Source organism: Clupea harengus, chromosome 8 (assembly GCF_900700415.2).
Source record: "Clupea harengus chromosome 8, Ch_v2.0.2, whole genome shotgun sequence".
Taxonomy (NCBI): domain Eukaryota; kingdom Metazoa; phylum Chordata; class Actinopteri; order Clupeiformes; family Clupeidae; genus Clupea; species Clupea harengus.
Window position 1 is genome coordinate 18,640,042 of NC_045159.1, and position 14,659 is coordinate 18,654,700.

The 14,659-nt window shown below is 44.9% G+C and overlaps 1 protein-coding gene across 1 annotated transcript in view; it reads left to right on the forward strand.

The window, feature by feature from the left end:
- The window catches only part of LOC122133096 (uncharacterized protein DKFZp434B061-like), a 20,553-nt gene extending 8,189 nt beyond the window's left edge, over positions 1-12,364 (forward strand). The window contains exons 3-5 of the mRNA XM_042708499.1: positions 4,205-6,301; positions 6,489-6,708; positions 12,135-12,364. Coding sequence (XP_042564433.1) covers positions 4,412-6,301; positions 6,489-6,708; positions 12,135-12,364 — 2,340 coding nt within the window. The 5' untranslated portion in view covers positions 4,205-4,411. The remainder of the gene's footprint in view (positions 1-4,204; positions 6,302-6,488; positions 6,709-12,134) is intronic.
- Positions 12,365-14,659: the final 2,295 nt, after the last annotated feature.

A 14,659-nucleotide genomic window follows, 5' to 3' on the forward strand; every position in this document is an offset into this window, starting at 1 on the left:
ACCATTATTATCAATAATCTACACACCAGGAGTCCTTGATCCATGTGATGTTTCAATAAAGGGGTTTTAAACGTCAAATGCCTACTATATTCTCTGTGCTTTGAGCTCACTGTGTGAGCTTCCTTTTTAAATGTCACTGTTTTATCCATCGTACCCTCACATCTGTGTGTGTCTGCTAGCTTAAAGCTACTGCTACCTGCTAGCTTAAAGCTACTGCTATCTGCTAGCTTAAAGCTATTGCTATTTGTTAACTTAAAGCTATTGTTATCTGCTAGTTTAAAGCTACTGCTATCTTAAAGCTATTGCTATTTGTTAACTTAAAGCTACTGCTATCTGCTAACTTAAAGCTACCGACAAGCTGAAAAAGGCATTTTGAATGGTTGTGTTGTCAGAGGCAGGTGTTCAGATGGCACGCCTAAACAGTTGTCTCTAAGCTGTCATGTTTTTAGGTTTGTCATCAGTGCCCCTCAAACACACACACACTACTTTTTACGGCAAACACCTCAAGAGTTGGCCCTGTGTCATGGCAGCATACTCATTAGCTACCTCAGACAGGTTGAGATGGCTGTTGTGTGCTTGGTCTGTGCTGCATACTCATTTCCTTAGACAGGTTGAGATGGCTATTGTTGTGTGCTTGGTCTTTGCTGCATACTCATTACCTCAGACAGGTTGAGATGTCTGTTTTTGTGTGCTTGTTTCGTGCTGTATTATTGGATTTCTAAATGTGCTTTTGTACAAAAGGGAGAGTGCTGTTGTTCTTTTAGTGGCAAATCCAATTCCAGCTAAATCCGTCAATAGCTTATCTTGAAGTCCAGATTTTATAGGGCAGCCTGATCAAGTAAAGGAAAAGCGCAAGCAGCTAACAGTGTGTTGAATCTTATTGGGTGAGTGTGTATGGAATGTGTGTATGGTAAGTGTGTATGGGATGTGTGTATGGGATGTGTGTATGGGAGGTTTACTGAAGGACGTTTGGTTGGTCGTGGGTGTGGCCAGGGCCTTTGGAGGCCATGCTTCCAAGCTTATTTTCTCCAACCTGATCAAAAATGAAAGGTCCAAATCACTCACTCCCCTTTCCTTGGATGTGGGAGGGCAAGTCATTAGATTTTGGTTGGATTGAAAGATCTCTATCTTTGTCCTTTCTTTCACAGGAATTCAATCCCCACTATTGAATTGTGTTCATCCTATTTCAAGACAGACACTTTATGACCTTGCGCGCTCGCTCTCTCTTTCCCTCTCTCTCTATCTCTCCCTCTTTTGCTCTCCTTCTCTTTATCTATCTCTCTCTCTCTCTCTCTCTCTCGTGTGCTCTCTCTCGCATGCTCTCTTTCTCCCTCTCTCTCTCTCTCTCTCTCTCGCTCTCTCTCGCTCTCATCTTTCTTCATTGTCAGTATTTGTATCTGCTCACATCACATCCCCCCACTGGTTCATTATAGGGAGCATTTTGAGGTAATGTTTCTGCTAACCAGATGGTCAAATTTGGCAACCGTTTTAAAAGGATCTGGAAAAGTCACAGAATACAAATATTTGCATTTCCAACACACCAAGATAATTACAATGCCCAGTTCACCCAGTTTGTGTTTGCCACACAAAGAAACCAGTCACATCCTCCTCATGGTAATGTCTTTATATTAGTTTATATTGTGAAATAATTATAGATAGACGTTATCATTCAGGATGAACAATTTGCTGCTAATTCGCTTCAGTGCTGTTCTCCATATATGGCTAACACGGCTAATGGAGACACTGTGAATGCAGAATATCTGTTGTCAAAACTATTTAGTGCATTATAATGGCTACTTATTACATGCTGTATCACAGAAATACATTGGCCATTGTGGCTACTTTATACATGCCATAGTAACATGAATTAGTTGATGGATGCATAGACATGCATGCTGTCATTGTGCAGAACTTCCGTTGTCTGTGGATGCTGGAAGGCCCTTGAAGCTGTTTTCAGTGCAAGTAAATCATGCTCTCATAATTGTTCCGAGGAAATGCATTTTATGGTATAGTCTCTAGGGAAATATGCACATTCCTGCACTTCTGTGTAATTGTGGGATACTTAACTGCTCTATCCACGCAGACAGAACTGCTCCTGAGCGCATATGAATTGCCATGAGTAGATGATGCAGTATTTAAGTAAAGTCAGTAAATCTCTGTCAATAAAAAATGCTTTGGCATATACTTTGAAATAATGTGTTCACATGGGGGGGGGGGGATATTGGAATATTATGTTACACGAGGATCATATGGTATTAATTACTTACTTAAGAGCTGCATAATAAAGACACTTGATATATAAAGTGGGACTGGCCATTAGTGTAATTGTGAAGGGAATGTTGTCTGACCTGATTACACACAGACCCAGTTAGACGTCTGTCACTGCCACTGGTGCTCTACCGGCGCAGTTGTTGATTTACGAGCGACGAATAAACATGCCCCTCTAACCTCATTCCGTAATGGCACGTGATATATCCAGGAAGCAAGATGGATACTCCAACCACAATTAACACGGGGGAGAGAATACAGTTCAATAAGTGCAATACAATTCAATAAATATATAACAGAAAACCTGTCATGTATTTTGATTAACAAAGGTTAGTCAGGAGCTCGCTGGTCCAGTCGAAGACAATTTCTGTCAATGTGCTGAAAGTGCAGTCAGCAGGTGAATTATCAGTGTGGATTATGGCACAAAATGTTCCCAAAACAACAATTGTATGCTATTTAGAAAAGAAGACTGTAAACCCTAGCACGCATACTAATGTTGCACACTAATGTTGCACACTAGTTTTGAGTACTGATGGTTGCAGTCATTTAAAAAAAATTAGGTCTCTACTGTATCATTCTTTCTTTAGCATTTTTCATGCACAGTATGAGAAAGTAAATATCCATTTTGACTGTTTTCTTTTCCTTTAGTTTTGTCATTCTACACACCATTTTGGGTGTTGGTTTACATTAGTGTGGTCACCAGGCCACGCTCAGCCTAATTGCTTTTTCCATTTTCTATCTCTCCATCCGTCACGATGATAATGAAAGCATTTAATGGTTGGACGGGATGAGATATGCTCACATTGCCGTCTGCATTGGAAATGAGAAAAAAAGGAGATGATGTGAGATGTGTCTCACTTCCTGAGCACTCTTTGAGGTTGATTATGTAGTGCAGTACTTCAGATGCACAGGGCATATTTGAGTTTTGAAGCTTGAGTGTGAAGATCTTTTTCTATGGAGGCAAATTGGCATTTTGACATCACGTACTTCTGTCTAACACACAAGAGGCCCCCTTGTAAAAATCCTTTTTGGTCGAGTGCCAGAATAAAACACGCAAGGGTAGAACAGGACATAAACGGAGGACCAGCTTCACAAATACCAAGGCCTTTCTCCATGAATATCACATGGTGGTGTAGAGTCCCAATGGGCAAGAGCTTTGAATCAACCCCCCATCAGCTGAGAGCTTTCTCAGATAGGGCCTGCTGAAATACCCTTTGGAACCCTCTATGGACTCGTCCACAATAACGGATGAGGGAAAATAGGCCACTACTAGCTCCCATCCATTCCCCCTCCTCTTAAACACGTCCATCCGAAAGCCCTCTCCTTTAAAGGTGACGTCTAAGGCATTCTGTCTCCTCATAGCCCTCTTATTTTAGCAGTTTGAATATTTGACGCACTATTCGTTAGAGTGTAACTGTTATGTGTTGCTGTCTGTCATGTGCTGTTATAATAGCTGAGATTCTCAAATGCCAGTTCAAGTATTGACCCACTTTTTTTCAGTTCAATCTTTCATTTTCCCCTAATACTTCATTGAAATGCACCAGCATCATTCCCACATGCGATGCCTCAACGTTCAGATTGCAAGTTAAGAGTTCTGCCATTAGCTGATGGCATTATATTAGGAAGAGGAACAAAACTAGAGGCCAGTCAACATAAAGCACTGATTGATATGTACCTGTGCTGTCGGGTTCATTTGGCACTGCAGTCATTACACCTGAGAGAAGTAAAGACAGTACATGTATGAAGGGTGACTTACTGTTCACTTTTGATGTTCACAGTGTGCCCTGGGCCAGAGAGGTGTCAGGACGAGTGGATTTAATCATCTAATCATCGAATCAAAAATAGATTTTTTAAACGAGAGACTATCTTCCTGTGTCATGTAATTGAATGATTGACCTGATTGATTGATTTTTTTTTTCCTTCTTTCTTTTTCCAGGTCTTCACTATTAGTGGACCATTAAGGCCAGTCAGCATCTTCACACATCATACACATGCTCTCAGAGGGAATTTGCAGCTTACATTAGGAAAAAATATTGGATTCAGGCCCACATTATTCCCTCATGGACAGGAGGAGAAAATGTGAGACAAGATAAGGCACTTCTCTTCGACTAACGGGATAAAAAAAAAGCAGAAAGGCTTTTGGATGGAACACAAGGCAGATCGGACCGTTGACGTGTTGAGCCTCTCCGACAACTCTCTTGGGCAAATGAAGAACACCAACCGGCAGCTACCGGCTTTCGCCCCCGTGGGCGACGCCAACGCCAACGAGATCCTCTCAGGGGAGACTGGCACGAGAGAGAGGGGCTGGAAGGATGGTAGCCCGGTGCCACCGCTGGTGTCCCAGAACGATACCCAGGACCGCATCATCATCTGGGACACTGATGCCGAGTGTCAGGATGTCGCTCTGGAGGAACTGGAGTTGCTGGAATGCCAGGAGCTGGAAGCGTTCCTCAGGAAACGTGGGAAGAATGAGTACCGCAGCATCAGAGGCGAAGGGCGCATGAAAGGAGTGCTGTTAGACAGACAACCCAAGACCACTACTACCACTATTACCACCAGCAGTGGCTCCGGCTCGACCAACACAAGAGGCTATCAGCAAAACAACAACAACCACTGGAGGACCAGAGGCAGTGTGGAAGAACTGGAGTGTTGCTCAATCGCTCAGTCGTACACTTCGGAGAGCCTGCGAAAGGCCCGCTCCAATTCCGAGGGCAACGTGTTCGCCTCGTCCTCCCTCTCCACTGTGCCTAACTTCAGCAGCAGCCTGGCCAGTGCTTTGGACAGTGCCGGCAGTCACTTGTCTCAGTACGTCTACCCTACCTCAGCCCAGAGCCGGGGCCAGCAGCACCAAGCAGCCCGAGATCTGTCACCCGAAGTGGACCAAAACCACAACACCATGCTGCCTCAGGGAAGGGACCCGGGAAAACCCAACACTCTCGTCCAGGGCTACGCTTTCGCACAGAGCAATGCAAACAGGAAGTACCTGCCTAGCAGGCTGGTGGCACCCAAGCAGAGGCTGGAGGAGGTGTGTGTGAAAACGGACTGGAGACAGGACGTCAGTGGCAGGCAGGCCAACGGAGCCTCCAGCGAGAGGAAGAAGAGTTGCGACGAAAGGGTACCACCGTGTCGTCGGCAGCTGGTTCGGCCATTTTTATCTGAAACCAACCCAGAACACACCTCTTGGGGTCCGGATCCAACTCCCCAGCCGCCATTCCCCTCTGCAGACGTTTGCCATGCAATCAATAACAAGCATCCTGTGCACAGGGCAACATCGCATGTGAACGGCAGCTCTCAGTATTCAATCCACGGCTCAGGGTCACTGAAGGGCAAATCGAGCACAGCTGGGCCCTCCAGTCTGGAGAGAAAGGCTCCTGTCACTCCAAGGCTCTGCCGGAGCCCCAGTGGGGCCGACTCTCCCCCTTCCCCCCGAGACACAGGGTCACCGCGGAGACACCCCTCCACGTCCCCTCCCAAACCCCCACCGCGGGGGTACGCCAGCACCCCGCAGGGGGTCACCACCACCAGCAGCAGCAGCAGCAGCATCCTGCGGGCCCCCTATCGGACCAGCCTGGGCACGGGCATCCCGAAACCCCCCGTTCAGGAGCGTGCGTTCCCCCCGCCACCCCCGCCTCACGAGAGGTCCTCGCCACCCAAGTGCCCGCCGAAGCCCAAGTCCGTCCGGCCAAAAATCATCACCTACGTCCGCAAGGGTCCCCCCGTGAAAGTCCAGCCTCTGGATGGCCCCCCTCACCAGGTGTCCTCCCTCCCCGGGAGGCTCGGCTCCTACACGGGCACACAGGTGTCCTGCGAGGCCAACGGCAGCAGGGGTGAGAACCTGGACTCGCCGGTGCTCAGTGCCTCCAACCTGTTGTTTGATAAGTACCGGCAGGAGATGCAGAAGGCTCAGCAGTTTAAGCCCACTGGAGTGGTTGGCTCAGGGATCAAGACCACCAGCTACACCGTACCCCACAAGCAGCCCAGCAGGGCAGATAGCTTCTACGGGTCCCTCAACAGCAAGTGCATGCCTGGAGGGGTGAGCGCTGATATCTTTCTGCAGCATTTAAGCTGGTGGAAACCAGTGTATACATTGCATATAAGGTTTTAAAAAAAACGTATTCAGGAGACTACTTCACTATGCTACACTTTACGTTACATTAACTGTTACACTACATTTAACTGTACCCCGTATGCTAACGCTACATGAACTGTATCCATTACAGATGAATAGACCTTCGGCTCAGTTTGGTAGTCTGGGTCCTGGACACACCTTGGGGTCAGACAGGGCTCCCCAGAGGGCTCTTAGGCCCCAACTGGGAGTCGCAGGGGCCGTGCGGGGCCCAACCAACTCCGCCACAAAGAACCGCACATTCCCAGCAGCGGGTCAGAACCAACCAGTGCAAGCCGTCAGCCCGGCCCCCCAGAACCTTCAGAACTCCTCTGGTGAGTGACCAACTGATAAGGTGCTTTAGAGAAATTGAGGTCTTGCTTTACTTAAAGATCTACTGGAAATAGCATTAGTAGCATAGCAGAACGGTTAGTTACTGCATTAATGCACATGAACTTGCCATGAACTTCAGTATTAATAAATGATAAGCAGTGCTGGAGGTTATGATCCTTTGTGTTAATGGATTTCCCTTTATAGCCAGATTCTCTGGATCAAAATGATATTCAAATTAGTTAACATGAACAAACAATTCCCTCAGTTGAACATCAACAAATATCAAGCATCATTAAATTTTGTAGTTAATGCTATACCACTGTACTATACCACCAGCATATCCTAGCACTCTGTTGAGCCTTACATTTATAAAATCACTGTGGTCCTTAGCCTGCATGTGGTGTAACGGTACTAAAAGCTATTTCAGAACATGTGACTACTCTCTGTACTTATGGTGGTCCACTCTGTCACAACATGACAGTTCATTTAAACTTCACAACGAACTTGATGACTTGGCAAATTGATATGCAAGTGTAATACGGTAGAACAATTTTTAACTACTTCATAGGTGTGCAAATATCAAAATTTTATTGACGTTGTAAAGAACGCGTCAAAATAGGAAATTCAACCATGCCGTGGTACATATTAGATTTATTCATTTAGCAGATGCTTTTATACAAGGAAATTGACATCACAGTGCAGATAGACATTCTTTTTTATTAGCATGTGTGCTCCCTGGGTGTCAAACCCATGGCCGTTGTGTTGTTATGGACCACGCTGTACCAATTAAACTACAGGAGCTTGTTTGTTAGTGTCAATGGAACTGAAAATAAAACGTGACCTTGATGTTATTCCTATACCATGAGAGCACATGTCATGTCATATTAAGTCCACCTCAATTTGTATAGCACACTGAAAAACAACAGGAGTGCTTTCCTGTCAAGGGAAATACATTCGGAAGATTGAAAATAAAATGAGAAAGAATATAATTAAATTAAATAAAAGGAAATAAACAACTAAAACAAATAAATGAATACAAGTGGAAAGAATAAAAGACACGAGAACACACAGAAAAACACAAGAATAATATAATAAGAACCTAACAAAAGAGCGAAATCTAAAAGGGATGTCTGAGTAATACCACTGAGTGAATACCACAAAAAAGAGAAAGGAAGAAAGAAAGCAAGCAGTATCTAAAAGTAATTAAAGGAAAATGAGTAATAGATAGATAAAATGGAAAATAAATATATAATTACAACCATATGAATGGTTACTATGCCAAATAAAAGCACTAATAGAGGAAAACACAATAAAAACCTTACCAATAGTTGGGGTACAGAAGGTTTAAGTAGAGCGTCTATCTGGGCAGATTTACTCTTAGTTATTGTGTCTTAGCTGTGTGTACAGGGATGTAGTGAGGACTGCTGGGTTTTCTGACAGTATGCTGTTCTGGGACCAGTTTCATTAATTTATACATCAGTGCTGATCACTTCTCTTTGATCTCCTGCTCATGGGAACGCTTTTGAAAAATGGCAATCGAAGCTAATTAGAATACTTCCTCTGATATTTTGCACTTATCAGGTACCTAATATCCAAAACATGAGGAAACATGGCTTCATAAATAAGAGTTTGAGTTGCAGATTGAGAGAGAGAGAGAGAGAGGGAAGTACGGGAGTCCGTGAGTTGACTGGGAAATGAGTATGTCAGAGTTAGGTAGGTGAGTTAGTGCAAAGTTCACATGAATCCATTAGCGGTTTCCCCAGTGAGAGGGTTAGCGAGCGAACGTGTGAATGAGGGAGTCAGTGAATCTGTAAGTGAATGAGATCAAATTTATTAATTCAATTCATGAAGTTCATGAATTATTATCTGAACGGTCTCCACCCAACCCCACCCCAGCCACCCCCCTTCACTGTCTACAGAGGAGCGCACCCTATCTAAATGACCTCGGGCCAAATCGTCTCATCTCCATATGGTTATCACGGTGCGGCAGGCTGATAATCCCCCCAGTCATGCATATTGATGGCCTCTCCTCACTGGTTTCCCCTTCCAGTGCAGGGCTAGCCTTTGAAGTGCAAAGCAATTAAAAAATGAGCAATATCATTATATTATTCTTCATGCTAGCATCTCCGTAAACACCGGCGTGCAGAGTGCATCTCTCATCTACTGTATGTGACTTAGTCTCTGTGCCCTTGCCTGGGTGCATGCCGATTGTGCTGAACTAATTGCCTGTTTAAAGCGTTGACTTTTGCTGTGCAATGTTAGCTCCGAAAGGGCCACTGGGAACCGTGCATATGAGATTCAACCAGAACTAGAGCCACCTTTTATGATTGCCCACAGGTTGGTGGTTGGTTCCTTCACATTCTGAGAACTATATTTGGTTGGCATTCTCAGCACACAACTGGCATTACGAATATACACGGAGCAGCACAAAATAGGAATTATCCATCTTAAACATTTTGCAAAAAAATATTCTGAATAACCACAAGCACCATATCCTGCAGTTGATTGTGATATTTGTCAACCGTAGCTTTTAATAATCGTCATGGAGTCTCCAAATGTTTCAGGACTTTCATTTTCTGTCGTCCAATCAATGGAATGGAAGTCCATCAATATTTCATGTCTCCTCCTATTAATGTAATTAGGTGTGATATTCTACTGCGCCAGTGGTCTCTTGATAAATGTGTCTTAGAAAGCTAATGTATTCATACTCACACACTTGCAACTCAATGCTTGGATGGAAAGTGATGTATTCAGCTTTTTCTGCTGTAGCTGTCTGTGTGCGAGGACTGTTAAAATCACATCGCTGTAGGAAAGAAACACCATTTCTACCTCGTAATGGTTCTTGCTGCTGGTCAGAAATGTCTGAGACATTTTCAAGAGCAGGAAGTTCTCAAAGCAGTTTTAAAATATTCATCATTTGTGCTTTCTGAGATAGAGGCAGTGGCCTGTAATGCGCACCCTTGGAAGGAAATGTTTATGTGAGACAGATCTCTGTCTGCCCGCCCGCCTGCCTGCCTGCAGCACCAGATGGGTTGGACAGGCAGCCATAGGGGCGCATCCATCTTTAATGATCGTTTTCACGCTGCACCCAGTCACATTAGGCCGCCTGATGACACCTGACGGGGAAAGAGGACAGATTTGACACGCAGTGCGGGAGAGGTGTCTCTTCGCATGTTCAGCCAAGAAGGGGGAGGGCTGTGCATTGTGGGGGATTTGTATGCGCTGACATGCAGTGTGTGTGAGTTGGCGGGGGGGGGGGGGGGGCAGGTTGTCACTTTAGAGCTGTGTGAGCGTGTACACCCACACCCCCACCCACACCTCTACCCCATGCTGACATTGCAGTCTAATGAATGCCTGGTAGTGTACAGTGAGGACTGTATAGGGTTTTTTTCTTAAGCCATGAAAATATTAGCCATCTCTCCCCAGCACATTGTACGCAGTGTGAAAGGAGGAAGCCACGCTTGTTGTTTCCAAGCAGGAGGCAGAGAGCTGTGGACGTGAGCCTCATGCCGCATGCTGCACACTGGCAAGGCAAGGCAGCCTGGCACTGGAGAGAGGCTGAGCTTTGGCCCCCCAGCTGTGAAACATGCCTGCGTATCATCCGTCTTCCTTTCATCTCTGCGCTCTCCTGCATATCCTCCTTCTCTACTGTCTTTGTCTGAGCGTGTGAGTGTGTGTGAGTGTGTGAGTGTCTGAGAGTGTGTGTGTGTGTGTGTGTGTGTGTGTGTGTGTCATCTCCCTCTCTCAAATCTAATCATAAAATGCTTTTGCAGGCTTGACTGAATGAGATCATTGCTGCAAAAGCCAAATGTTTAAGATATTATGAGGAAAACTACAGTACATTATAAATCATTACTGTTACATTTTATTCATTGCACTGTGGTGATAAAAACAGCGATCTAACCAAATGCAAAAGAACAATACAATTCTGCAACAAAGTCCAATTAAACAATATACTTCTATATAGTATATGCTTGCCTTATCATCTGCACACTCACACTATGCATACTTATTATCTGCATTTCTTCAACCTTTTCCCATTAATTGGATTAGGTGACAGGCATTCATAACCGTTGCTATTTAGTATAATTGTGGCGTTTTATTTCTTCACCCTCAACAGAGTGAGTAGCAACTAATAAAACTACTTTATTTGGCATTGAGATTGAGAACATCGTTTTTTGGCAACATTGCTTTGTTTACAGAACTGTTGTATAAAAGCAATATCACACAATCAAGGTCATACTGTTATGCAATATAACAGTGTTGCTGAATGACTCAAATAATGGCAAGCTAGTGTGACTTGTATGGTATTGTTTTCTATATTTTTCTTATATTCTCCCAGCCAGGGCATACAGGAGTATCGGCTTGATGGAGAGAGCGAGAGATAGAGAGAGATGTAGATGGAGAGAAAGAGATGGAGATGGAGAGAGAGAGAGAGAGAGAGATGGAGAAAAAGAGATGGAGAGAGAGAGAGAGATGGAGAGAGAGAAAGAGAGAGAGATGGAGAAAAAGAGATGGAGAGAAAGAGATGGAGAGAGAGAGAGAAAGGAGTAGAGTATCGACTTCGCCCAGAATGGAGGGCCGAGTAGGCCCACCTCTGAATGTTCAAGGCGGTCACGTTTGATCAGCAGAGTGCGATGAGAATGAAAGCAAGAGGATGCCAGAGAACAGGTTGTGTACATGCGGTTGACAGTAGGAGCTTTTACTGCCATTGTGCTGTTTCTATTCATAGCCGCATTTCATTTCCCGCTGGAGGGCTGCCAGAGTATCAGACCTGCGGGAGGCCAGATTGTCTGACTGCAGGAGTTCACACCAGGCCAGGGACTGTGCCTTCTTCTCTGTGTTAATTTCCTCCTTGGCATAATGTGCACCGGTTTCATTAACTCAGCAAGCATTAAACCTGACTCATATTGAAATATGAGTACCACAATGCAGTCCTCACAGAAGTATGTTATGTTCAAGTCACTCGCCGTAAACCTAATTCTGTTTCTTGAATTCATGTTGTTACAACACATACTTGCATAGAAGAAGTACAGTGTACATCTTCATTTACGTACTCAGTATTCAGCAAATAAATCCTAAGGTGACTTAAAATAAAGTCGATTCTAACAGTGAAATATGAACATTCTTGTGTATAGACATGACATGAATGCATTTAGCCATCACATTAGAGATGATCAAAGGTGCATAGTTGACATGTAACGCTTTTGCTCAAACTGGTACTGTCTGTCCTTGTATTGTTGTTCTGTTTTGTCTTGTTGTTCTATTTGTGATGCTATAGCCTGCATGGAGAATACCAAATCAAATTCCTAGTATCTGTATACATGGCGAAATAAAGTTGAATTGAATTGAATTGAATTGAATTGAATTGAATTGATTATTAAAAGGCTTTGTTCCTCATGCTGCCCGATGTCCTCTCTCTCCGTAGGACCACTGGCAGACCTGAAGAAACCCGTTGGGGGTTTGAGCTCTAAGTCCCTGCTGCCCAAACCGTCTCTGTCCGGGCTGCGTCCTCCAGGCTACTCTCGGCTGCCCCCGTCCCGCCTGACGGCCTTCGGCTTCGTGCGCAGCTCCAGCGTGTCGTCGGTCTCCAGCACTCACTCCGGTGACAGCATCCTCAGCGACCCATGCAGACCAGCCTTCCGTAAGTTACCGTGACACGCATCAAGACATACTCCTTCTTGGTCTAAACCTCTGTTGGTCTGTCTTTCTTCATCTCTCTGCTTCACTGTCTCTCTACATCTTTCTGTTCATCTGACTTATTCTCTCTGTTTGTCTATTTATCTATCTCTTGGTGTCTTTCTGACTTTCTCTCTCTTTCTCGCACCGCCAAACATATTTTAAACACTTTAATAAGCTAATTGTTGGTCTATGTCTGTGTTAAGCATGCAGCATTTAGATTCTTCTCCCTCATATCTCAAAGTAATTCCCATCAGTCTCAGATACTTTTCTAACTCCTTCTCAGATGTTCTGTTTTCTAACGGAAAGACAGAGTAGATCTTGAATATCCCAATTTGGCAGAAGAAAGAGACTTCCTCCGTGCCCCATTTCTACACCATCAAACATTACTTACAGGTTCCTCCAGTGCAAAGCTCATCCTACACGCGCAGGATTGCACTCCTTCAAAGAAGGAAATGACAGCACTTGCCACATGTTTTTTTTTTTATGTGACCTACATTAGTAATGATAGTTACTTTTCCCCCAGTTACAGTTGACGTAAGCACCACCCCCAGTCCCCGTCTCCCCCAGCTGCCTACGTCAGCATCAGTGCGTTATAGGAGCATTCTCTCATATAGGCCTGCACAGGCTGAGTGATCTCTCCGCTCTAAAGCCCCAAGTGAAAGCCTGAGAGTCTGAGATGAAAGAAGACGGAGAGCTTGAAAGGGGCTAATGAATGTGTGCGGCTCCGCGCGAGATTGAAGCCCTCAATCTTCAGCGGTGATATAAGGATGCAGGATGTGTGTGTGTGTGTGTGTGTGAGTTCGATGAAACTCTGAAGAGGCTGGGTCATTTGTCACTTTCGCTCGGCGGCAGGTGATATTACTTTTTCATGAGTTGTTTGCATCGAAGAGTCCCAACCTACTTACGCTTGCCCCTTGATGACCACTGCTTGGCGTGTGAAAGCCCATGATGACCACTGCTTGGCATGTGAATGCCCTTGATGACCACTGCTTGGCGTGTGAATGCTCTTGATGACCACTGTTCGGCGTGTGAATGCCCTTGATGACCACTGCTTGGCGTGTGAATGCCCTTGATGACCACTGCTTGGCGTGTGAATGCTCTTGATGACCACTGCTAGGGGTGTGAATGCCCTTGATGACCACTGCTTGGCGTGTGAATTTGATGTGTCATTCACTGAAGCCCACGCGTGGATTTGAGGGATGACTCACATCCCTCATTTGCATCTCTATTTAAATTCTGTTTTCCTCTGAGGTCTCTGAAGTCCCTGGAGTCTGTCGAAACGTGGTTTACATCTGTCGCACAAAAAACTAAAACTAGCCCTTGCTGATGCCGACACAAAGTTATCAAACCATTATTCGAACCGTTTAACTGCTTTGGAACTTTCGAAATCTTAAAGGTCTGTCCTTTATGACGTTAACCAGAAAATAGCATTGATGAAAGCAAATGATTTGTCTGTGTGTGGGTGGTGGCCTGTGTTAATGTAACATACCAATCCCTCTGCAGCATTTCCCAGTGAAATTTCAAACCTCAGAGGGGAAGGATAATGTACAACATTCGAAGCACCCCATGCAACCAATTTGACAATTATCCAATGCTGACTTGGCCATGCTACAGTAATAGTTACTAATTGTTGCTCCGCGCATGTGGCTACACGTACGTCAACACACAGACATTGTAAATCACCCTCTTCTACACCCATTTTGCATGCTGCTGTTGGCATTCTTCCTGAAGCAGGTTTTGCTTCCACATCTCAGCCTGAGCAATGGTAGATCAGTCAGAATACAGGGGACAGATGATCATTTAGAGCCATGTGCTCAGTGGGCTGCCTCTGAAGCAATCTATCTGCATTTTAAACATGGCCACAGACATTTCTGCATTTTATTTCCCTCTGGTTTTGCATAATGGATGATTTTTTTTTTTCACCCAGTTCCCTAATTGTCTAAGCAGGATTGATATAGACCTGTTCCAAGGTGCTAACCACTCTCAGGTCCCTCAAGTATGCTGTTCATATTAGGACATCCTCAGCCGTCAGAGTCAGGTCTCAGACATGGAATAGAGAGATGGAATTGCTCCATTGAACAACGACAAGGTTTTCCTTTCCTCGGTTTCCTCGGATCAATCGGGGACGGCCTGACCAGCTTCAGTGGAAACCGTCTCAGACAGAACAACAAACGAAGCGGTTTCGTCCAAGGCCATTTCGCCCTGGCGTTCGATGGAGCAATTCCATAGACTTGACAGAGGTTTTCCAACGACCTGATGCCTTTTTCGTTT